Genomic DNA, 26,960 nt, shown 5'->3' on the forward strand with positions numbered 1-26,960 from the left:
ACATGCATTATTCTTATATTTAGGTGGCATTTCTTCATTCACTGACCCTGCCAGGCCAAGGGACTACTATTCAGGTAAGTACTCTCACCCACTTACCTAAAAACTTATTCCAGCTTTAAAAATAGGGACATCATTTTGCTAATGATAGAAAACCTATGGAGGAGCTAGTTAAATGGAAACATATATAATATACAAAATATTCTGCACATACATATACTTGCTAAATTTATATTGCTTCTCTGGCCATGTCTCGCCTTTCTTTTTTAGGGAACTGTGTGGATGTATTTTGTACAAGAGGCTTTAAACCTCAAATTAAGGTCATGACTTCATAAAGGGATGGAAATACCATCCCTTTTGCAGAAGGGGCAGCAGAAGGGAAATTGTGTCTACTGAAAGCAGGCCTTTGAACCTTGGTAAATCTGCCCTGATCTGGCAAATTTATCTATTTCATTCTAGGATGTTTTTTTCCCCCCTCCAAGGAGGAACTTCTTCCTTTGAACACTTTTTGTAAATCAAGTAATTTACATGCAAAAAGCCCACTTCTCACCAGAATCTTCACAGCTATCTTCACAGTATATAGGTGGGTAGTTGGAATACTAGCATACTTCGAATGTAGCACGTTTGATTCACTTCTCGTGCGGAACATTGCGTCGTATGTGGAGTGTGTAGAAATAATAGGTGGAGGCCTTGTCTGGGAGGGACAGAAGAGGAGCCAGCTGTGAGAAGGGCTGTGTGTTGGATCGAAGCTAAGGGATGTATAGCCTAGTGTATCTTATCTCTTCAGTAATTTATACTGTTTCCTAGGCATCTGCTGTAAGAACAGCATAAATAGATAGTGATAACTCCCTCAGATATCTGCCAGTGTGCGGTGGCTTGTGGCTTAAAGATGTTTTCAGCAGAAAGTTTTGTGGGGGAATTTTGTCTTTAATAGCCTGTGATGGATTCTTCTTCCATGAATTTGTCAAAAGCTCTTTGAATCGGCGTGAACTTTTTTAACACCTACAACGTCACAGAAGAAGAATTTCACAGTTTACTTCCTGGTGTAGAATCTGTCATTTTTGTTTGTTTTGAACCTGCTAGCTGCTAATTTCATTTGATGCACATTAATCCTTCTCTGGGAAGAGAGACCAAAGCTTCATTCTTTACGTACTTTATTCATATTCTTTATGGTTTTGTAGACTTCAGTTCTATACTCACCATAGTCATCTTTTCTCTCTGGTTGAAAAGTTGTAGTCTATATGGTTGCTTATATGAAAACTATTTCATATGTTTGATCATTCTTACTGTTCTCTGACGTTTAGTCATGCAGGGTTTTTTATTTTTTATAATCTTGTGTAAGTGAGATGTGCTTACTCTGAGCCACAGTGATCCAAGGTTAGTGCTGCTTTTATTCTCTGTGATGGATTTTGTTTTCCATGATCTACCTTCAATTTTATTATTATGTTAAATAGTTCCCACAAGCAAAATCATCGGCCCTTCAATAATTTTGAAGCTTTTGTTTTGTAATTCCTAACCAAAAGATCTTAACCTACGTTCCTTACCAACAGCAGCAAGGATTGTTGTAACTTAAAAGTATATTTACGCAGGATTTCCATTATCCCAGTTCTCAAGTCAAAAAACACTTGATGTAAAGGCCAGTAAAGAAATAAAACAAAAGTAATATTGTGAAATGAAATCAATGTGAATATAGACTATGTAATGAGCATGAGCTACCTATTTCCATGACTGGCACTCTCAGCCCAGTTAAAGATGTTCACTTAGCTACAGGTACTGTTCAGTCCACCAGGGCCTGGGTGTGCTGCTTGCATTGCTCTGTATTCCACAGTCATAGAGACTAAATCTTCCTTCAGTATTCCAGTATAGCAGGGTGGGTGGAAACTCTAAAGATTTATATCAGAAAAGGTACTTTAATGGCTAATGAAGATAAGAATTTGTACTTGACATTTAAACTGCATAATCTATTGCAGCCACTGTACAAACACCAGCTGTTTGGAGCTTGGGTGGGTGTAAAAGACCACCCTTGGGGAATAGGAGCAGATTATGAATAGCCCTTTACTTTTCCAGCTCTTCCTACGCAGCAAAAAGGGAAGAGATTTCGTATGATATATCTAGCATGATGGGGGACTACATAGCACTGGAGGAAAAAAAACTTTAGTATGCTGACAACAAAGATGTCTGGGGCTTTTTCAATGTCTTGGGCAGTAGCCATGTGTTGCTTTGTGTTGTTGTGGACAAAAGGGAGATAAAGGAGAGGGTTAACCTGAATTATCATGTCTTCCAAGCTTGGCTTTAGATGTAACTACTTTTTTTTTTTGGTACTAAATTCATTTCTCTAAAATGAATTATAACTGCAATTCAAAAAATATATATACTTGTTATGTTAATTCCCTGTGTATATACTTTGTAATTGTCTTTCATCCTATTTGCAGAAGTCTTTATGGAAGATTTAACCTTTTGCTTGGTGTATGATATATGTAATAAATCTGGCCATCTGTGGATTAAGAAAACTCTCTCTAGTGTCATAGGCTAATGATGCATATACAGTACATCCTTACCTTGATTAATTTCTCATTTCTGGTATTGCTGATTTATTACTATCTGCCTTTAAATACCAATTTAAATAGAAAAATAGATGAAGTTATGGTCAGAACAGATTTTATGAAACAGTACAAGGAAACAGCTTTAGAAGAAAAATATTATTTTAAGTGTAACTTTAACACATTTAGTATTGAGTAACTGAATTAGGTTTTCTAAATGCAGTTCATGAATAAAGTATTAGGACACTTATTTTGATTAATAGGAACACCTTGAACATGTCGATGGTGCCGAACTCGTTGTAAAAAAAAAAAAAAGATTATGGCTTTCTGAGCACTTACAACTTGATGACAGTGTAAAACATCAAACATACAAAAATTTACAGTAATAGAACAAACTTAAAATACGACATCCTTTTTCTTTCATCAGATAATTTCATGCTTTTAGTACCAGAATTTTTATAGCCTTCATGCATGCAGTTTTGAAGCCTTCAGAAAATAAATTTATAGCTGAGAAAATGTTCATTCAGATTAACGTAATGCAGAGGGGAATGAGGGGAATACATGAAGATGGCATCCAAAGTGTATATATACAACAGCTAAATGGTATCCTGCAGTCAGTTTCATTTTTCTGCAGAATTATGTCTCTTAAATGTAGTCAGTATTACTTAAAGGCTTTTAAAGTTTGTTAAAAATATGACTGTAATTCGTACTGATTAAAAAATAAAAATAATCTTTTCTAACCAGAGGAGTTGCTGACCATTTGAGAAATGGCAGAATTTCAGGTTACTGGAGGATAATACAGTGTTCACTGCAGATGTATGAAAATTCTCCCCATGTCAGTTGTATGTTCCAAAATGGAAAAAATTGCAAATGGACAGAATAACATTTTTCCTCTATGTGTGTGTGTAATGATACATCCATGTGCACATACATGTGTATATAAAATATATGTAGGTATACTTGCATAATACACACAGAGGAATATATATACTCCTGTATAGAATAGTGTGCAGTCACTCTGTTCAATTTTTCCTGCTTTTCCTGTATAACTTTAAGATAGGGTATTCCTATTTTTATCTGTCTTAAGATTCTAAAGCTTGGGATTTTTTTCTTTAACACAATAATTTTTTAAAAGAAATTATTTATATGTCCTCAGTTCATAGCCTGTGCTTGTTACTAATCACAGAAACTCTGCAAGAAGGTTACACATGGAATACATATAACTAATGAAGTAATGTAAGACTATCATTGATGCTAATAATCTGAAGATAAAGGGAAATGGCATGCTGTATTTGTTTCATAGAAAAATATTTCTAATTACTTCATTTTGAAAAACTTGTGTACATTTTCTGTCAGTTGAAAGAAACTGGCTACATTTCTGTGCTTTGGTTCTTCAAAATCCCCTGTCCAGCTGTCTGGAAGAGAAATTAAAATATTACCAAAGCTTTGTATTTTGAAGATGCAAAAATGGAATAGAAAAATGGGACTTTTCTCCTTAGTTTTTCTCAGTTTAGATTTTCTGTGCTCAGACAAGATCAGATTGTGTTAAAAGGAAGAGCGTCTAGCTCAATACTCTAGCCAAGTAATTTTTTTCTTTTAAATCCCATGTGTTTGGGTGGATGATGGTTTGTCTGTGCTTGCTTTTGACAAACTTTGCAAATGGTCAGAAATTCTTGGTTGTCAGTAGTGCAGGCAATATACAGTGTCACATTAGATGAGATCCACAGTGTGGTGGGTTTTTTTCCAGGGCAGATGTAGCTGTACAATAGTACAATATTAGCTGTATATATTACTGCAAAAATTTGCAGGAATCTTTTCCCATGTGTTTTCTAGGTCCAAACATTACTGGAATTTATGATGACATTGGCATGTATTGTTTATGGACACTGGGGGGAAGTGAGAGACAGGTGGGAAAAAGCCTGACGCCTACCTGTTTTGTTCTTGCTGTTCTAGTGACATTAATAAGGTGCCCAGGTATTGACAATTAAACGTTAAAAGGAGCTGATGAAAAGTGTCTTTCAATTTCTCTGTGAAACTTCTTAATAATGGCAATTCTATGACACTTCTTTATAACAGTTATAAAAAACTGAGATGTTTGATCCATCCTTTTTCTGTTGTTTTTCTCTCTCCTGTTACTATAGTCTGGCTTTGTAAATTAGAAATTGATTCATGGCATATATTGTATAAGTAATTGAATCCTAAGAATTTTTTTCTTTCCCAAATTAAAATAATTTGTGGAAGAAAGATAGCATAAAGGTAATATCTGATTTCACACTCTCCTACTGAGTAGCAGCAGTTATTTTTCTTTATTTTGTATTCATTTTACAGAGTATTATGGCTATCCAGGTTATCAATACAGAACGCCAAGGAGCTATTATGATTATACAGGTGGGCTTACTGAAGACGAACAGCTTGAAAGGGCAGTGCAGAACAGTCTTAATGAAAGAGGTAGAAATTTTATTGCATTTTATATTTTAAGTTGTGATTCATACTGGGGGGGGTGGGGGGGAGGAGGATGTATTGCTCATTATTTATTTTCAGTATTTTGGGCATATCTTCAGAAACAGAGGAAAGTTTCCTGGTAGAATTTTCAGAGAATGCAGTGCGAGGATGTGGTATCATTCTCTTAGTGTAATCCCATTTATTCATAAATGCTTACTTTTGATTACCTTGCTACTACTATAGTAAAAGAAATGCTTTTATAACAAAAAACCCTTAAGTAAACTAAGTTGCTGTGCCAAAAAATCTTCCAATACTCTAAAAAGTAGTATGAAGTGTTATAATAGAAGAATTGATTTTGCCAATATTTAAACTTTGTCTGTGTGTATATTTTTGCTTTTTATACAAATTTAATTGACAAGCAATGTACTGATTTCTTACTCTTCACACTGTCCTTTTCTACCTTAAAGGAAGTTTATATTCTAGCTAGCTGAAAGACAAAAAAAAAAAAAAAAAAAGATAGAAATGTTTAGAAAGAAAAATGGAGTTTGTTTTTAACTGAAACTTATAAGTTAAATGGGTATAAAATACATTTGTTAGGATATATTTTATCTTTTTATAATGCAAGTGAAATCAAGAAGGAAAGAATACTTTGTAGAATCTCTTTCTCAGCTTTCCCTCAAGACTTGAGGGAAAATCTGTTTAATAGGAATGACAGCACATTATTAGAGCATCATGTGTAAAATCTACATCCAAAAGTTATGCAACGTTTTTATATTGAAGTGATAAAATAAAGGGCAGAATTGAGCATAGTATTTGTTGTCTGGTATTGAGATAGTTTTTCATATCAAACATTGCTTCCTCTTTAATTTGTTGCATGTCAATATGGATTCTTTTGGGAATTCAGCCAAAGGCTTTAGGTGCTCCTTAACTTAAATCTGAAAGATTTCTTTTAAATTTGATAAAGCTGTAACATTTAATCTTAACAAAAATAATAACCTGGCTGAATATCTTATCAATGTAATTTTCCTTTTTCATAATCTCGGTATTCTATCTTCCTGGGTGCAAGGAAGCATTCGTTAGGAAAAAGATATAGAAGCCTCTACTTGTAACTGCAGCCCTTAAAATGCAGAGCACCATTCATAAATCTCTGCTCAGAAAATTAATTTATACCACTGTGTTATGGCTATCAGAGAAATACCAGGCAAAATATGAAAATGAATATCTTGACAAATCATCATCACTTTTACTTTCACACCTTCTGTGATCCTGGTTTTTATTACGAAGAACATGTCATGTTATCTGGAAGATGGTTTTAAAAAGGCAGCAGATGAAGCAAGATTGTGATAGGAAAAGGCTTTTCCAGTTTGAAAAAATCATTAACATATTTTTTAAAGTAAATACAGCTTTTTGCTTTATTAAGTTTGCATCTATTGTGAGAGTTGCCTAGGAGGCAGAAGTGCAGACTTTTAGTGAAATTAAGGGGGTTTAAGTGATTTTTTTTTTCTAGCTATCTTCATTTTTGTGTTCACCTTTATTCTTTAAGCATAGTTCTGTCTAACTGTCCCTCAACATTGTGAAGCTAGAAACTCTAAAAAAAAAAACCCCCACATTTTCTACAGCAAGATTATTACTGTAATATATTTGTTTTAGAAATTATTGAAATCTGAGCAGTCCCATTTCAATCAAACTGTACTGAAAAACTTAGAAGATAGTGAGAATCTTAGCTTTCAAGTAAATCAATAAAATAGCATTTAGTCCCTCTGTTTGTCAGCAGAAGATGGTGAATTAGTTACTGTTCATGCTGTCTTAGGAATTTTTAAAAATTAACAAAGTCATATCAATATGTTGTACTATGTAAGTACTAGATTTTGGGAAGGAATGGGTCTAAAATGAGCTTTATTGTAAAGGATGCTTTTTATTTTACTGTCGTTTTTACATGACATTTTACATCATTTTTAACATTGAGTTTGAGAAAGAAATCCTTCAAAGCTTTTAATATTAAGCATTTTGAAATGTTATCTGCAAGAATGAGTCATGTTTGTGGTTTTTTAAAACTATCAAGGAAACAGAATACATATGTTAAATAACAGTTATGATAATATAAATAACTAGATAGTATACACCTTAAAGGCTTTCATGTATCAGCGTGGAACACCTGCAGCTTTCATTTGTAGCCTTAAATAATCTATATCACTATAGGTAAGTAAGTATTTTTTCCCTGCTTGTTGTTTTTGGACAAAGCTAAGTTTTCAACTGAAAGAGGGAATATATTCTTATTTGGAGAATGCCCTTTGATGAAACATGAGATAGAATTTAAATAGCATCTCTAAGTATATCTCACTGGTAGATAAGTGTGGCATACCAAGTCACATTTTTAACTTCAATTTGAGACGGCAGCATTTCTTAAGACTATAATAGTGTCTGTTTTCAGTGCTAGTTGTAGTTTTCAAGCCTCACAGATAAGTGAATTGGGAAAATGTATCATTGTATATTGTTTCCAATATAGTTTGGTGTGATCAAATATATATAGATGATGTTTTCAGTGGTTTCACAGGAGTGCTTTAATTTTTGCACCTCTTTCTCCTACCTGCTGGAGCACTTTAGTTTGGAAAAGCAAGACTTTAGAGCTGAACTCTTAAAATATTTCCTTAAACAAGCTGCTTAAAGGTTAAGCTTGCCTATAGGCAGATGCCTTATTTCACAAAGAAAGTAATATAGAGCATGTAATTGATCATACCTGTTTTAGTGATGCAAGATGAGATGAAATTTACTGTGCTAATGAGCAATTAGGATATTCTTCCCTGTCAGTTAGTTTGAAAAAATAATTAGCTTGAATGAGCATTGTCCTTTGAACGTGATATGTTTTTCCCTAAAGCATGACATTCACAGTTGCTTGCAATTACGTGGATGATGAAACAGGTACTTAACATGACTAAAAATTACATAAAATAATTTGAAATAGATAGCTAAATGGATGTAAAAACAGGTACCACTCTCTTTCCTTATTAATATTTTTTTTTCCCCAGCTATGACATTTAAACCATCACAGTTGCTCTGTAGCTTGGACAAAAAAGTATTGCAGTAATTTCAATTGATTGCCCCTCCAGTTGGACATACGCATTTATTAGGGTTTTTAGGCCACAAAATGTACCATTACAGATTTGGAATATTGCAATTCTTATAAATTACTGCATTAGTATCCTACTAAGCTATTAAAAGAATTAGTGGCATAGTACAGAATTTCCTGGTATCAGTTGTCCACAACTGAAAACTAATTTGTATTACGACGTGCATCGAATTTAAGCTCAGTAGTTACTCTTCTATAATCCTGTACATGGGTTATCTAAACCCACCATAAAGGTACTGCATTTCTGCTTATTCTACATTCAGGCATTCCTGAACTGCAATTCTATTTTTATTCTAGAACCTGAAAGTTTCTTAATAATAATAATAATAATAATAATAATTAGTATCTAATGCAACAAAATAAATTGCTAGGCTTGTTTATGGGATTTATGTAGGAGCCAGAGCAGGAAGGACTTTGTCCTGGTTTCGGCTGGGATAGAGTTAATTTTCTTCCTAGTAGTTGGTATAGTGCTGTGTTTTGGATTTTAGTATGAGAATAATATTGATAACACACTGATGTTGTAGTTGTTGCTAAGCAGTGCTTACACTACTCAAGGTCTTTTCAGCTTCCCATGCTCTGCTGGGGGCACAAGAAGCTGGGAGCGCAGCCAGGATAGTTGATCCAAACTGGCCAAAGGGCTATTCCATACCATATGACGTCATGCTCAGTATAGAAACTGGGGGGAGTTGGCCCGGGGGGTAGCAGACACTGCTCAGGAACTGGCAGGGCATCAGTTGGTGGGTGGTGAGCAGTTGTATCACTCGTTTTTTTTCCTGGGTTTTGTTCCTCCCTCGCTCTGTTGTTGTTTTCCTTCTCATTACAATTTATTATTATTATTGTTCCAATTATTAAACTGTTCTTATCTCAACCCACAAGTTTTCTTACTTTTGCTCTTCCAATTCTCTCCCCCATCCCACTGGGGGGGGAGGGTGAGCGAGCAGCTGTGTGGGGCTTAGTTGCTGACTGGGGCTAAACCACAACAATTTATGTAGCATCAGTTTTAAGACTGTCAAACTGTCATAATGATTTAGGTCTGTTTACTAAAAGGAACTGTTATTTATATTCTTTCCATTCCCAGTTTTAGGTAGGTTGTTGTCTCAAACAAGAATCAGTTTAAAGAGCATTAATTTTTTTTCTCCGAAGTTGTTTGGTTTTTTCATTCTTATTCTCATAATTCTGTATTGGTTACAAATTGCAATAATTCTTCCTTTAGCTAAGTCAGGAAAATAATTTTGGATTTAAAAAAATCATAGCCTTTGATATTTAAACTATATGGTTTTACTATGAAGTTAGAATATATGGCTGCCATTTTTGTTTATGTTGTGGTTTAGCCCCAGCCAGCAACTAAGCACCACACAGCTGCTCACTCATTCCCCCCCAGTGGGATGGGGGAGAGAATTGGAAGAGTAAAAGTGAGAAAACTCATGGGTTGAGGTAAGAACAGTTTAATAAGTAAAGCAAAAGCCCCGCACACAAGCAAAGCAAAACAAGGAATTAATTCACTACTTCCCACGGGCAGGCAGGTGTTCAGCCATCTCCAGGAAAGCAGGGCTCCATCACGCGTAACGGTTACTTGGGAAGACACCATCACTCCAAACATCACCCCCTTCCTTCTTCTTCCCCAGCTTTATATGCTGAGCATGACGTCATATGGTATGGAATAGCCCTTTGGTCAGTTTGGATCAACTATCCTGGCTGTGTCCCTGCGCAGCTTCTTCTGCACCTGGCAGAGCATGGGAAGCTGAAAAGTCCTTGACTAGTGCAGCAACAACTAAAACATCTCTGTATTATCAACACTGTTTTCAGCACAAATCCAAAACATAGCCCCATACTAGCCACTATAAAGAAAATTAACTCTATCTCAGCTGAAACCAGGACAATTTAATACTAGTATTAGCAGCTGTCCTTAATGTAACCCCAGTATACCGTATCTCTTATCTATTGTTTACTTGCTATTCTGCTCAGAAGAAATATCTCGATTAGTGTGGGATGTGGATTTGGATTTTTGTTGTGGTGGGTGTTGGGATTTTTTGTGAGTTGAACTTCTAAGTGTCCGTCTTTCAAGCTCAATAATGTTAAGAATCCCGTGCAAGCTCATTTCTCTGCACAAAGGAATTTTCCTCTTTTTTTTTTTTTTTGAGACTACGTTCTTTAAACATGTAGGTGATAGTCTTTATAGTTTGTGATTAAAGAGAAATACCTATAAGTATACATATATAGATATTCCTCTTATATTTTATAGTGAAACTGTCTATATATGCATTTCTTTAATTCTAATTTAAAGCAAAACAAAAAAAACCCCAACCCATCCACTCAAAGTTTTTAGATGGCCAAATATGGGCTAATCATAGGTATATTTGCAGTGTAGTTAGGAAATATCTAGGCATCTGGCTTACCTATTATCTGAATTTTCAAGGGTTCCCGTTTCTGTTTTCTTCTACTGAGACTGGGCTTTTTATTAGTAGTCTGTGAAATTTGCCAAATCCATGGAACATTGTAATAAGAATGAAACTGATGTGATAAGACTATAGAGAAATGCTATATAATTCAACTTATTTTCCAGTCAGTGTTATCTTTCCCTTCTGCAATTGTAGGAATGCCAGTCATTGCATTTGACTATGATGGTTTTCTGGAGAAATGTCTTAAAATAGATTATATTAAAATGTGCAGTGCATGATATCAGATTAAAACACATTTCATAAAGTCATATGCTAGGACTTGCATCTGATTCTTGAAGTCCAACTTTTTTCGAACTTTTTTTTTTTTTAAATTCAGAATATGTATGATCTCAAGGTACCCAGCAACACTTTTTGGAAAAAAAGCTCTCCCCCTCGAGTAGAGCTCTTTTTCTAAATATCTCTCTAAAACTGCAACCATGCTCTATGATCCGGATCACAGCACTTTCTTCAGGCAAATTTCCAGGAAATTAAATCAGTAAATTTTTATCATTTCCACACAGAAAGTTTTGGTGTATGCTCAGTGTAAGTAGCAGACCGCTTGCAACAAGAAGCAGAGCAAGAATTCTATTATAAATGTTTAATGAATGTATAGCAATATTCTTCCATCTGTCTCTTCGTAAAAATAGTGGTTGATGTAGGATAAAGCATGTTTACTGAAGATTAGAACCAAAAAAGTCCTTATTCTCTTGATAATGGCGGTAAAAGTTCACCAGACAGGTAAGACAAAGCACCACTAAGCCTTTCACCACAGGCTTATCTTTTAAAATTAGAACCACAACCAATTAGCACCTATGAAATACTGTGGTGTAAAGAATAGTTCTGTAAAGCAGTGAAATCATTCTATTGGAAAACCTCCATTTACACAGGCAAACAGGTTAGGTTAAGACAGCTGAAGCAGTTACTGCCCTTTTTTATCTAAACTGGTGTTCATTTAACTTTGCCTAAAAAATATTGGACTAGATGAAAAATATTGGACTGAAAATTCAGAGCTCAGGAGCATCTTTGTTCATAGTTCAACTATTTCTGCTTCAGTGGCAGTGCAGTAGGGGAAGTTAGATGGGATGGACAACTAGAATTGGCAACTCCTTCAAATTCAGGTCTCATGTACTTGTATGTCAACAAGCTGTATTTTTTTGTCTAGATTAGAGGTCTTAAATAAAAAATGTGGTCTAGTTAATTCCTTCTGAAATGTTACAGTACATGTAATAGTAGTTGTTTTAAGCTTTGTACACACTTGACCTTTAAAGATACCGCTATTTATCTTTAAATAGTGCATAAATATTTTGGAAATACTGGGTTTAGACTTGTCTCCTTTAGCCTTTGTGCTTAAAAAAATGAATGCACTCATGTCTTACATTTTGAGTATTTTGGTGGGTGTTGTTTTTTTTTTTTTTACTTTTAAAGCAATGTTAACTTGGTTCAGATACTAAAGCGCAGGTAATAATTTAGGACCAATTGTGCTTGGTTCAAGGGACATAGGGGTACTTGATACAGTTTTGTTCAATGTTGATAGTGTGTTCAAGATTTTAAATTGTGTAAAGAATTCCATAGAATTAGCATAACTGGGGAAATTAGTTTCTCCTTTATTTCCACTGTCTCTTCCTCTTGTCCTCAGTGCTACACATTTTTCTTCATTTCTCCTGTCTTTAGGATTATTATAATTATTATTATTATTATATGTGAATCCATGCAGACAATTTGGCAGTCTTCTAGGAGAGGCACGATTTCCTTTCAGGAGTAGTGTGTAGAGAGCATTCCTTCAGATGTCTGGAGTAAAATGTACTAAGAGAATGCTTTTGATGGACAAATCAACACTAGAAGATGTGCAAACTGCTACTATGGTCTTTAGTAGTTTGGTTTTTTGCCTTTTCTACTTCCCTTCTTGCCCATTATTCAGGAGTTCTGTGTGCATCCTTTTTCTCTTGTCTTTGAAACACTTCTACATACAGAGTAAAACTAGTTCAACAGCTTATTAGTAAACTGGAAGAGCTGAAATGTGTCCTGTTAAAATAATCATTAACAGAAACTAGGTTTTGATCCAAAGTACCAAACAAAGTTGATAAAAGTGGGTTACGCAAATAAATGAGATTGTGTTCCCCATTTCTCTCATCTGTCTTACCTGAAAAAGTTCTGTCCATTGTTGCATACAATATTGCCTAAGGTTTTGGGCTTGCTTGGATGCAGCATTCCTGAGTTGTATGTATAGGGATAAAAAGACAGACACTATTAATTTGAAAGTAGGGCTTCATTCCACGTGACTGATAATGTGTTTGCACTTATCATTAATGTGAAAAAGTACGAAAATACAAAATATTGAAGCATTGTGACACTAGTACACTGAGAATAGTTTAGAACATAATTTCAGATTGTTTGACATCCTAATGCATCATGCCTTTCCAGGCTATTTTGCTCTCTGTTTTGTCCTGGTATTGTTTGCTTCTCTCTAATTTGCCCTGGATTATAGCACTGTGCTGAGATTACTATATTCAGTATTTAACATTCTGGAGGTGATGGCTCTCTTTTGCAATGCAGCACATCTTTCCTTCTTTCCATCAAATGCTTGGTACTCTGTTGGGTATTTTTGGAAACACTGTCTGAAGGGTTAACTTCCTTTGGTCTTCAGGCAACAAGTTGACAGTGACATAGTTGTTCTTAGGTTCTGATTATTGCTACAAAAGATTTTGAGAGAAGAATTTCAATAATGATTAATTTTGTTTGCATTAAAAAAATATAGTACTGACACAAAGTATTATTCAGATTTTCATGCTAAAATGTATACAGAATGTTGATTATTTTTTTCTGTGACTTCCTAAATATGCAGACATTTTTGAAGGTACTGCCAATGCAGCTTTCTCTTGGATGGTTTCCTTCTTGTAAACGTTTCAACTGCCAAAGAAAATTAAAATAGGAAGAAAACACTTTGTTAAAGAAATAGTTAAATCTTTGACTGTAGCTAGAGATGTTTTTCTTACATTCACACTACATCTATTATAAAAGCATGGTTTGCATGTGGAGGTAGAGGCTGTTCTTGGTGTTTTGATCCAAGACTCAGTGATACAAACGGGACTGTCTTTCACTGACTTCAAAGTCTTTTCACTGACTTCAGTGGTCTCCGGATATTTTTTTTTTCCCTTCAGTAACTTCAACTTTTTCTTAAAGGAACAAATGTTGTTCCTTTCACAGTGGGTTTGGCAAGGTCACCTTGCTGGAGAACAGGCAGTTCTGCTTAACAGCTGTGGGCATAATTAGAAGAAGCTGTGTGTGGGCTACATAAAAGCACTCTTCCACTTTGGAGAAAGTGGTAGTTGCTGCGGAGTGGCTCCAGTCTGCATTGGTGTCTACATCCATCCATCTGGGTTTCTTAGTCTTGGCATTGGGAAATGGATATTGTTCAGAGTTTCTTTGTTTTTGTGCGTCTTTGTTAGGCAAGCAGAAATGCAGTAAAGGAAAAACAAAGTGTGTTTTTTCCAAATGTGATTTTATATATACTAATATTCTTATGAATGTTAGCAAACTTAGTCTGGGGATGCTTTTAGTGGTAAACTAAGGTCAGTGAATATTCCTAATCTTGGATTTACCCATGATTCACTATTTTAACTCTTGTTGTTTTATCATTGGATTAATTCTGTAGACTGGGTGTAGTTTACATTTTGTTCATTGGGATTATCTTAAAAATGATGTTCTGAACCTTTTTCTGATATTTGACTGAATAAATTAGTCATTTCTAGTAGTTTCAAGAAAACTATATATCTTCATATTATGTCTTGTTGGCCAGCGTCGTGGCTGCATCCTTGTGGTCCTAAGGCCAACTGCGTTCTGTTTTGCTTCTCTTCTATACTTCTTGTTTTCTATCTGGAGTCTCTAGCTTGCATTTAAAAACAAATCTGTAATTATTTTGAGCATTACATAGATTACCTGCTGTTGTCAGTCTGCAGCAGTAGGTTTTAGGATTATGCTCAAGAGGAACATAGGGGACAATTTTGTCTTTCATATTCAATCTAATACGACTGTGCAATCTTGTAGACAGACATGAGCCAGCTCAGCTTGCCCTGAAAGCTGGTTGGACATGAGCCAGCTCTGATCAAAAAGTCTTAGTTTCATTAGCTCAAGAAGTTTTGCTAATGCAGTTAGTTATATTTAGCAACCTTAAGTACAGACAGGTATGATCCTTTCTGCAAAAGGTTCATGAGATATTACAGCCTCAGTTAGGTATTTCAGATATGGTTCACAGTTGGAGCATTGCAAGGTGGTAGTGAATGTCTGCACTTGTTAAGTCTTTCAGTGACTTGGCAGAGGATGTGTAGTACCACTTGTATCCTGTACTACTTGAAAAGGTGTGGCTAGCACCTAGGTTTGATGAACCTGAAATACTTTAAATCTAGCTTTGAGTGAGTTTCAAAGAGGGAAAAATGGTGATTCAGATCAGCATAACTTGGTACTTTTTGTCTTTATTCATTCAAGTAATTATACAGCTTAAACGTTTTAGTTTTTTAACACATTGCTATGACTGATGATACTATAAAGGATTAATAATGCATGTATTTAGTACTTTTTTAATCAACTTCATGTGAAGCAACATTTGGATGAAAATTAGAATTTGGTTGAAAAAAATAAATACCCAGTTAGGTTTCTGGATACCTTTAACAACAGTTTTAAATGGAAAAACAAAGCCCATTTGCCTTACTTAATAAAGGGATTACAGTTTGTCATTAAATAATTTGCCAAAATTATTTCTGATCCTTATGGTATTCATGACTTTGGAGCTACTAAGACTCATTAGGTAGCACTTTTTACTTTTTCAGTTATTTGAAGATGAATATAAAAAGATTTCCTTTTCATTTTCCACTTTATTTCTTTAGATGAACAAGTTAAAAACTGAATAAACTGAACTGTAAAATCTCTTACATAGCATGAGCTCAACAGGAAATTTTGGATATGTTAAAGCAGAAGCTGTTGTCAGATTCTTATCTTAGGATCTGAGCAAGTGGTCTCCATAGTGCTCTGGTTATTTTAGTTCAAGTTTTTTTTTAATAGATGATAATACAGATCTTAACAAGTATTAATAATTTAAAATAGGCTCCGTAAAGAGGAAAGTATATTTAAGTTCTGGGTTTAAAAATTGTCATTTCTTAATGGCCCTTCTAACACCAAACCTCAAGGAAATAATACCAGTTTAGTTGTCTTGAGAAATTTGATCAAGAAAAAACAAGGGGAATAGTCAAATAAAAATACAAATTAATACATAAAATTGAAAGAGGAGGAGGGGTCAAAGTGGAAAATTGGCATAACTTCACAATGCAGTATACATTTCAGAGACATAAGAATTGGGAGGAAATGGACTTATACAAATTTCATGTCCTTGTTCATAATAAGTTCTGTTTATTTTGTTGGGATGATGCTCAGAGTACCATGACATCTCATGTAATGGCAGAATGGCCGAGGTCTTACAAAGAGATCTGGATAGACTAGAGAGCTGGGCAATTGCCAACTGTATGAAATTCAACAAGAGCAACTGCACCTGGGACAGGGTAATGCTGGGTATACATACAGACTGGGGGATGAGAGGCTGGAGAGCAGCCTTGTGGAAAGACATCTGGGGGTTTGGGTTGATGGCAAGTTGAATATGAGTCAACAGTGTGCCCTGGCAGCCAAAAGGGCCAACCGTGTCCTGGGGTGTATCAAACACGGTATAGCTAGCCGGTTGAGGGAGATGATTGTCCCACTCTACAGTGCACTGGTGTGGCCCCACCTCAAGTACTGTGTGCAGTTTTGGGTGCCTCAAATAGAAGAAGGACATCGAACTATTAGAGTGTGTCCAGAGGAGGGTGACCAAGATGGTGAAAGGCCTCAAGGGCAAGACTTAAGAGGATCGGCTGAGGTCACTTGGTTTGTTCAGCTTGGAGAAGAGAAGGCTGAGGGGCAGTCTACATCTTCTTCAAGGCAGGCAGCGGAGGGGGCGGTGCTGATCTCCTCTCTCTGGAAACCAGTGATAGAACATGAGGAAATTGAATGAAGCTGTGTCAGGGGAAGTTCAGATTGGACATTAGGAAAAGGTTCTTCACTGAGAGGGTGGTTGGTCACTGGAACAGGCTGCCCAGGGAAGCGGTCGCAGCACCAAGCCTGTCAGAGTTCAAGGAGCATCTGGACAATGCTCTTAGTCATATGGTTTAGTTTCAGGTAGCCCTATGAGGAGCAGGGAGTTGGACTCGATGATCCTTATGGGTCCCTTCCAGCCTGAGATATTCTGTGAGGGTGCAGTAGACCAGGAAGGGGTAAACATGGTGTTCGTCTGGGATGACGAAAGGAGCCAAGGTTTTATGTAAGCCAGGTAGCTTAAATTTCCAGAAAAACATACTATAAAAGCCTGGAAAAGTTACAGGTAGGTAAGTAACAAGACTGTATGGATTTGCTATGACAGTTAGTCATAGAAAACTAGTCATAACAAACTAGTCTGAATAAAGAGATACAAGTTGTGTAACCATATGAGTTGGGCTGTGTGTGAAACTAGTGTGGCCTTTGCTGGTCTTGCACAGTATTCCAAAAATAAGCAATGGAAATACAGCATTGATTAAACTGTTAGGTGGGTGTAAAATTAACTAGAAAAGCATGTGTTGAAGTATGGATTATATGCAATGGTCTGCCCTGTGTGCAGTTCTACTTTTGTTTGTAATTTGGATGATGTAATGCAATGTAAGTACCTCCTGATACCAGTTCAGGAAGGCTGCAGAAACACTGGAACATGGATGAGAAGTAAGAGTTATCTTGGCAAATTGGAAGGCTGTCTCAACAAAGATGGAAGAAATGCTGTTTTCAAGTTCTGCATGCTGGTAGATACAACCAATGACGTAACATGGATGAACAACGTCATGTTATGTAACACTTGCCTCACTGTGCATCTGTGAATAGGCATGTTATCTGCAAACACATGCTTCTGTGCTGTTCAGTATTAGTAAGACCTTACATGTAGCACTGCCATCAAGTTTTTAGCACTTCTTTTGAAAAAGGATGGGAAGCGTCTGGAGAGTCAGAGGGGGAAAGCAGTAAGAATTAAGTGGGGATGTAGAAAACACAACTGAAAAGAACATATAGTATGAGATAGGAGGCAGAGGGCAGTTGGTCTGTAGAAGATACCTGATAATACACAAATCTTCAAATACATTAAAAGTAACTGCAGAGAGGAAGGGAATGTAAATTTATTACAATTTATAAAAGAAGAAATAAAGGTGTTATTTTATGAGTGGAAATTTAAGTTAGATGCTAATAATGGTAAGTAATGGAATAAATTGCCAAACAATTTTGTGGAACCTTCATCCTGCAAGGGTTTTGAGGTTAAACAGAGGTTTCTCATGAACGTGACAAAGGTAACTGCCTGTGCCATAGGGCATGAAGATGGACTAGATAATCATTTGAGGTTCTTTGTAGCTCTGGTTTCTATGGTTCTAGCAATAAACTATGCTTCATTTTACAATCATATCACTTTAAACTACAAATTATATATAGATTTAGCTAAAGAACTTGAAAGACCTGAGAACTTGGAAAAGAATTTTTAGAGGGTTTAATGACCAAGGAAGAAGAATACTATACAACAGTGCAAGGATATCTTCCTAGCAGCTAACCGCATTAAGCTGCAGAACAATCTCCGAGGGAATGAGGAGGATAGCAGCTAAAACCAGTTTAGTTGAACTGGTTTTAAAACCAGTTTTGTCAAGCTATAAAAAGAGGAACAGGGTGTGGGTTTCAGAAAAAAAGAGTAAGCCTCCTAGTGTGAGACTGTTATGTTATCTTTAGGCTCATTTTTTTACCAAGTCATCATGCACATTAGCAATATCAAACAAGGGACTTTTTATTAAAGTATTTAAAGTTAATCAAGGAAATGTAAGTATTTTTTTTTAACTATTGAGCAGGGGACCCTTGTGGTTAGGTTTTTTTCTGGTCTTGTTTTTAGGATCTAGAAAGGACCAGAACTTCCCTGTAGCTTTACAATTCAGAAGCATTGAACCAAGTGCTGGAACATCACACAAAAATATTTGCAAAGAATAGGCATGTTTTACACTGGTAAGGACATAACTTGTGAGTAACTTCATAATTGTAAGCAATGGTAGGGGTGATGAAATTTAATTTGCATTTATTCTTTCTTTTTGCCAGGAGAAACTTTCAGCCGTTTCAGTTCTATTTTGTGTAACTCCTTATCCTGTTTGTTTTGTTCTTGCTCTACCCCTTGTCTTAGATCTCATTTTTAGGGCTTTACGTCACTGTATTTTTGACAGTGTTCTTTACTTGATCTCTGCGACTGTGTAAATCTTGATCTGTGCAACTGTGTAAAAACAGTCCAGGAGAATAAAATACAGGTCATGTGAATAGCAAAATAAGTCATGTAAGTAATTTTATAAAGTAATGAATGTCTAAATATCACTTGGAGGATGGAATTGGAAAATATGTCTAAACACTAGTGAATATGCACTAAACAACTAAGGGAAGAAACTGCATAGAAAGGAGTATGGAATAACAGGAGGTCTCTGATTCTAGTTTTTCCATGAAGGATGTATTGCAGATGCTTGAAATTGATGAACATAAATTAAAGAAATAAGGAAAAGGATACCTTGCTATTTGCGGCTGAACAAAGACTTCTACTAGATTATGATAAATATACAGCCTACCTGAAACTATAACTGAAGTTATTCTTAGCTTTCTTCTTACTACTCTGAAGAGGAATAGATGTCTGTCTGTCTTAGCCTAAAGATAGGTTAAATAGCACGTCTATATAGGTCAAGGGTTTTTTTGAGTTGGTTAGCAAATCCCTTTCAATACTTGGGACTGAAAGATGTAGTTGATTTTATATATCAGCCATTTTAAGTTTAATAATGAGTTTAGCCTTGTTTAGGAGAATTAACATCTGGAGAATTACTAGATGGTTGGAAAATCCAGTGAGATTATTTTATGTCATCTCTCCTGTAGTATTTTCAGTATCTAGCTAAATGGTAGCCAGAGGTAGCTATAAAACTAACTCTCTTAATTCTTTTCTGAAGGGCATCCAGTCCAGCAGTGGTCTATATCCTCTTACTTCTGCATTGTAGTGTTGATTATTTGTTGCAAACACATGATCTGAGTGTGCAGTAAGCTTTTGGCTTATTCTGAGGCAGTGACTGATGGTCTTTACTCTAAAACTGTTACCAATGTGCTTTTAACAACTTTTGTTACTTTAATAAGAGTTTGTTATTTTGGTGATATGGATACAGCAAAGATGAGACTTTGAGGCATGATAAAAATAAAGTTTAAAATCGTCATGTATGAAGGGATTAAGATACCCATATTAACTCTTAGCCATCACTTCTCCTAACCAAAACAAATTATCAGACCTTTTGGAGGGAATGGTTTTGTGTATTTCTCAGTTTTATAATATCTTCTTTTAAAATGAGAGAGAGAGAGAGAGACTTTGTGTTCAAGATGGATCTCGCTTGCTCTTCTAACAATCCAGTTGTATCTGGACTCATTGTATGTTACTTTCCTTCTAGCTTCATTAGCCACAACTAATTTCCTGCTAATTTGATTTTTCATTTGTCAGCCGTTCCAAAGCACAACACAGAAACAGTAGTTAGACTTCAGTTTCTGTTCTTCACCAGTTTGTTATGTTCAAGTCTGTAGAGGAGGAATGTTGGCACCAGCACCAGGAAGAATAGTTTGCTTCATAGCATGACAAAATTCTTTCATACATTGACAGAAACTTAAAGGGCAGTGTTAGAAACAATAGCATAGGCTATTAAATGTGGTCTGCTTGGAGCTGAGTAGGAAAAAATTGGACAGTGATAAGTGCTAAAAGCCGAATCTGTCAGACTGTATAGCATGTCTGCATTTTGCAGAGGGAAGGAGATGAGAGAATAAAAGCAGATTTGCCATTTTATAGTTTTTTCAACTGTAGTTCCTGTCTGGCTTCTAGTGCTACATAAAACAGTGGAAAGGCTGCTGTGAGTGTTTTGTTTGCCCCAACTCTTTCTGGAAGCCTCCTTGTCCTTCTAAAGTATGAGAGGAGGAAAAATGATGTTGCATATGCACTGCCTTTCCTTAGGATTCTCTGTACAACTCAATAAATGAGAAGGTAGTTTGTTAAACTAACCTTAAGACTTGACTACTAAAATTGGCTGGAAGATATGAAAGGTATAATAGCAACACTGGGCATTTAACTCTAGCTTCTCCCTGCCCTCCAGTTTACTTCTTCCAATTAAAAAATATCTGGTTGATTATGCATGAAAAAATATATGTTTGGACGTTTATAAACTGAGAGAACTCCCATTTTCTCAAATAGAACACTTTAAACATTGGTATTTTGTATTAAAAAAGTCAGGTGTATACCACAGATGCAGCAATGTAGTACATTGTATGTAATCTGTAGCATGCCCAAGAGCAGTTTGTGAACTTTAATTATATCCTGGCATTATAACATAGTTAGCAGGGCTATACTATTTATGGAAGAAATACATTATATGAAACTGGTGTAAAGGAAAGCCAAGCAAGTGTTCTAAGTTGTTACAACATTTGATCATATATTTTCAAACCACTGTTGCTTAGTTGTATTGATAAATAAACTATAAATCTTTCTCACCTATTTTAACAATCTTGATCTGTTTCTTGAAGGAAGTCATTCTGGGACCTCCAAAGGACATAACAGCACATCTCTTGAGGAGGTCTGTACTGGAGGGTTCTGTCTGTGGTCATCTTCCCATACATTTTTTTATATTTCCATTCTCTTTATTTCAGGAAGAGAAAAGTAACCTTCTTTTTGGGACCCACAGGAAGGTTACCTAAGGGTAGAGAGACAGATGCTCTATACTGTCTGTATTTCCTAGAAGAAAGTTTTGAAGGGGCTGAACACACATCCTAGCTTTGGTGACTACGTAAGCTATCTTTAGACTCGAAACAGTTCCTAGAAAAAAGATTGGAAGAGCTTGCCAGATCTGTGAGCTCTTAGGCCCATGAATACAGCATTTCTCTTACTCCTTTGACAATGACATAGGTACAGATGCTGACAATCTGTTTCTGTAATCAAATGACATGATAATACAGAAGATGCAGTGAAGCAACTAAGTTGTATAAAATGGCGATGTCTACAGGAGATGATCCTAACAGTCCTGCATTTGTGAGGACCTAAGCTGACAGCCTTCGAGTGAGCAATTTGTTGGTTGCAGAGAACATTGTTTCAAGAAAAAGAAGAGAAAATCCCACAATGAGTTTGCTATGAACTATGATATTATACCTGAACCTCGGCTCTGCTAAGTGTAGACTTCCTGTCTTTCACATCTTTCAAAGGCTGGGAGAATCAAAGCCAAGATTATCTTTGTGTATGCTTGGACACTAAATGATTATATCTGTGGCACCTGTTAAGGGCTCTCCTCTTGGCACAGGCCAGTCTTTTCATCCAGATCAGGGCTCTCTACGTTTTGGTTAGCTGTATGCTCCTCACTGTGTTGAAAAGAGATTGTCATTTGTCTGTGATTATCTTCTACAACAAAGCGCCTACAAAAGTAAGAGTTTTTTGGAAATGAGAAGTGTTTGTTCTTTGTATGGGTACGTAAGTGTTTGTACAGTTTGTTTTTTGTATGGGTACCACATTCACCAGTGCCAGGGCAGATAGTGATACTGAAAATTGTAAGCTATTCAGCTGAAATATTCTAGATAGTTCTTTAACACAACTAAAGCTAGCATGAAAAAGAAATACAGACGTGCTGCATTGTAATACCATTGCTGCTTATTTGCTACACTCACCTTCTTTTATCTAGCAGCATCAGTGTTTATCAAGGACCTAATTGCATGTTTCTACCAGTCAGAATTCCACAGTTTGGTAGCTTGATAAATTCTTCCTGAAGCTTACAGAAACTCTTGCAAATCCTATTACCTAACCTAAAACTAAGGCCATTACTTCAGAGAGGAGGAAAAATCAAGTGTGTTTGATGTAACACTTCTGTGGCTTGTACTACAAGCAGAACTAAAACCCCACGTGGAGATTTTGTCTGTTTGGCTCACCCTGTAAGATGACTGGTTGATTTTTCTTCCTTATGCCGAATTTCATGCAGAGGAGCAGAAAATGCACACTTCACACACATTCTACAGGTATTATTATTACACTGACAGGATGGCATGTTTCAAATTGTCCTTACATCTGATCTCGATGGTTAGAGGGCAGTGTATAGGTGAAGACTAAATGGATGGGTCATTTGCATTGCCAGCTGGCTGCATAAGTTTTGCTTTGCTGTCGAACAAGGCTTGCTGTGCCACAGCCACATCAATCTCTGGTGTTTCTGTGAAATCTATATGCTGCTTTGTGGAGTGGTCTGCTTGCATTTGCAGTGGGTTTGGCTGGAGGTTCACATGTCATATTCAGAAGAGCAGTTCTGAATTATCTGTTAGACTGAGGTAGTTAGAAGTTCTAATTCCAATGATGTTGAGTATGTCCTTCCACCTGTGTGCTTTCTTTGGGAAACAGGAGTTGTCTTTGGTTTGGGGTTTTGGTTTTTGGTTTGGTTTTTTTGGTTGGTTTTTTTTTGCTATTTCCACTGAAATATTCTAAGTGGTGAATTGTTGTCACTAACAATGTTAGTTTTTTCACCTCCTCCTGTGTGCTCTTCTAGATCATGCATTTGGTAACTGTATTTTAGTATTTGAAGTGCTGAGAATGTGGAAGAAGATCTGGGGAAGATCTGAGCTGATCACTGTTACAGTGAAAAGCTTCAAAGAGTGTGTTGTGCATGTCCAAGGGAGACAGCGTTATATTGCAGATGCACAAAATGAGAAAAACACTAGACATGTTATTGATAACAAGATAGGCAAAATTTAGAGGTTTCTTGCATAGAAGATAGCTGTGTTAGCTGTTCAGCTTCAGGGTTAAGATGTTGGTTATGCAGTTGGTCTTGTCAGGACAGACATTCTGCTGCAAAGCACCGTACACAATAGCAAGTTAAGTTCTGAATTTAGGACTGGTTTAGTAAAGAAAAAAGTATATATTGTATTCCAGTGGCTTTCACTTTGCTTTCCTTTTGATGAAACCTGATGTGACAGAGAAAGTGCTAGATTGGTGGCAAATAATCCCTGGTTTCAAACCAGCCAGACAATAAACAGCTCTATAATATTCAGTGCAGCAGCTTCTCTAGAGCCCATCTGTTTCAAAATAACCCTAATTCCGCTTACAAGGCGGAATGCTTTGTTGGCTGGAGTTTGTCCTAATTTCCGTGGCGGCCTACGTGGCTCCGGTGCCATCTGCTGGGTGAGCGAGCAATGTCCCCAGGCCCCGCAGGAGCACCCTCCTCACTGAAATGCAGTGCAAGGGTCTAAGATCTCATTAGTTAACCACTTTCTTGCTTGCTAGTGGAGTCTTATGTGCACGATTAAAAGTGTGAATTTAATATTGCAAGCTAATATGTGCCCTCTCTCCTTTTGTTTCGTTTCTTGAAGGAGGAGAGAAACGGTGGCCCAGCTGCAGCTGTCATCTTGGGCATCCTTTACTAAAACCTATGGATCTCCATGGGTTATAAGTTGTATTATTTGACAATTAAATTGCTCCTCGAGCATCTCTGAATTGCTTAAAACAATTCAGCATGTAATACTCTCAAGCTTCTTTGCTTTTCACTACAAGATGATTAGATCTTACAAAATGATGCTTCAAATGTGAAACTGTTTGGAAAAGATAAGTCTTAAGCCTAGACAGGATCAACTCATGCCTCCTTGCTGGCATCTCTTCTGTTTCTTTTTGTGACTAGAATTAGTTTCTGGTGGGTAGGGCACTTCTGGAGATTGACCATATTGGTGATTTGGTATAACGTGAGCTGTGAATGTCTACACTAGAAACTCCTGCTGTTTGTCCAGTAGTGATAGCTGCCTATGCTTTAACAGCCATAGCATATGGAAGAATAAAAAAAATCTTACATTTTGTGTTGTGATTATGCCTTATTTTTTTCAAATATATCATGCGATGGGTATAACAACAGAAGGCAACATTTTTTAATATTCAAGTTTTCATCAGTTTTGCCTTTTAACAAAATAAATGTGATTTAATTGAAGAATCAACAAGAATAATGATCTATTGCTCTCCTGATTGTCCTATAAAAGCACTCAGTGCGATAGTACTTAATTTGAAATAATCTTTTACTTGCAAATGACCTGTTACAAGTGAGGTGAACTATTCAGCATCAGTTCAGTGATGAAATGGAAGTTCAGGGTTTACTTCATAAATGTCTCAAATATTAATCCAAAAGGCACGCTGAAACATTTATTAAGTTTCCTTCTACTATCATAAAGACTCTAAGGAAGTTTTGGGCATTATCAGCTGTTGTAAGTTAGTAGTGCCCAGAATTACATGAGAACAGAACTGAAATATATGTGTATTGTAGAGTTAAGTCTTTCATTTGAAATACTGGTATCCAGTAAGACAGTCTTAACTCCTTGAATTTATTGTTGGTTTTGTTATGTGCTGTCTCTGTGTAGAATTTAGAATATATTTTCTTGTTCTAAAACAGAAATACCATTCAATGAGATCTTTATAGGCAATGAGTATCTGCTGTATCAGAATTTCAGGAATTTCAGAATTGAGAGAGTTGGTTGTTTGTGATCTGTTAACCATAAAAATTAAAGCAGGTAATAGAACTTAAGATATAAAACGAGTTTTTCTTAGGAATCAGAAGAACCAATATCAGGTGCAGAATTTTCAGTGCAAAGTCTCCAATATCCAATAATGTATGGCTAATAGTCTCATATAAAGATTTTTTTTTTCTTTCTGCCTTAGCAGATTGGGCAGTTGCATCTTTAAAATGACTGTGGTGAACATGCCAGTATTTTGTTTCCAAAACTTGGAACTTGACTGGAACCAAGAGAGTATGATAAACTCTCTAGTTTCTTGAGGGAATCCCCTGGTTAATTATATCTTTTGACTTGGGAAGACTTGTGCTCAATAGTTCTTATTTTTCTGTATTGTTTAGATCCAAGAAAAAGGGTGCAAATTTGAGTAACAATCTACAAATGTGTGTTGGGTTTTTTAACTAGTAAAAATGGTCTCATGGGTCAGCGTAAAGTGTTCTACAGTTTTCTTTCCAAAATTGTTGTTATGGTTACTATACAAGCAGTTCTTCTTGTAAATCTTGATGTAGATCAGGTGCTGAAGGAATTTTCAGGTGCTGAAGGTCCTTTTCCATTTATTCACCCCAGATATTACATACCATTAAAAAAAATTAAGAATCACAATGATTTTTCTCATAATTTTTTTTGCCATGACAACATAAACATAATTGAGAATGTTATAATGAATTCCATGTTGTTTAACAATTTCTTTACTTACTCATAGATGATGAATAAGATAAATACATATATACTCATTTCTGTTCCAGTATGTGTCTACAATTGATAAATGTTGACTTTAAAAGATTCATTGAGCTTTCTCAGGCCTTTTAACTTTTTTGTCTAGACATATTTCTGCACTATCATGAAAGGATCTGATGTCTGCTGATCACCTTGCTTTATGCCTTCCAATTTGAAGCTCTTGGGTTCTTTAATTTCTAAATGAATGTTCATTGGGTTACAAAATATTGTAAGCCAGTGTGTTTTCTCAGCTTGTGGTCAGCAGGACACAGTAAAGCAACTATGTGTTTTTTCTTTTCAAACAAACCTTCTTGTATAAGAAACAAAGTAAAATGAGGGAAAATAAATGTAGTAAATGAACATTCAGTTCAGCTTAATATATTTTTGTTAATGAAAACCATTCTGCCCATGCTGCAGATTATATTAACTATTTTTTTTTTTAGACAAGGAGATTGCTCTTGGACTTAAAAAAAGTAAAATTGAGAAGCATTGTAGTTAACATTACCTGTGCCAAGCTCTATGACTTACAATATATGTTAGCTTTCTATAATATTTTGAACAATATTTGACAAATAATGATGTAGCATTTTCAGAGGCAGAGTAACAGCTTAAACATTTTTCAAATTTGTCTCTAGCAAGTTGAGACACGGGGACAAGCTGAAGATAAAATACTAACATATATATTAAATTCATTTCTTGTATGTTAATGTGAATTTGAAAAGTCCTTTTAAACAGTGCATCTCATTTTATAAACATTTATGTTAATATTGCTGCCTATCAGAGTTTGAGCAGCTATAGTTATCTCTGGAAGCCTTTTCCAAGAGTTTGACTTCTTGGCAAACACAAAAGGAAAATTATGAACATGTTCTAATATATTTTCACAAATTCATACATTTATAGGTGAATACTCTACACACTAAAATGCTTTTGTAATTGGATCAGAAACTAACAGAGCCTTTTCATAAGTTGGACTTCCTGACTTCATGTCATGTAAACAGGCCTTATGTGTTTGCTACAAACAATTTCTGATACAGGATACAGCTGTATTGGAAATTCATC

At 35.8% G+C, this 26,960-nt stretch overlaps 1 protein-coding gene across 10 annotated transcripts in view; it reads left to right on the top strand.

Annotated features, from left to right (window-relative positions):
- Positions 1 to 26,960, top strand: part of RHBDD1 (rhomboid domain containing 1) — a 53,474-nt gene that overhangs the window by 23,228 nt on the left and 3,286 nt on the right. For 8 of the 10 annotated variants that reach the window (XM_072867713.1, XM_072867718.1, XM_072867716.1 and 5 more), the window contains 2 exons: positions 24 to 74; positions 4,866 to 4,985. In XM_072867713.1, coding sequence (XP_072723814.1) covers positions 24 to 74; positions 4,866 to 4,985 — 171 coding nt within the window. The remainder of the gene's footprint in view (positions 1 to 23; positions 75 to 4,865; positions 4,986 to 26,960) is intronic. The other 2 variants (XM_072867722.1, XM_072867723.1) reach the window with 2 other exon arrangements.

The sequence above is a fragment of the Ciconia boyciana genome, chromosome 7 (genome assembly GCF_034638445.1).
Source record: "Ciconia boyciana chromosome 7, ASM3463844v1, whole genome shotgun sequence".
NCBI classification, from domain to species: Eukaryota; Metazoa; Chordata; class Aves; order Ciconiiformes; family Ciconiidae; genus Ciconia; species Ciconia boyciana.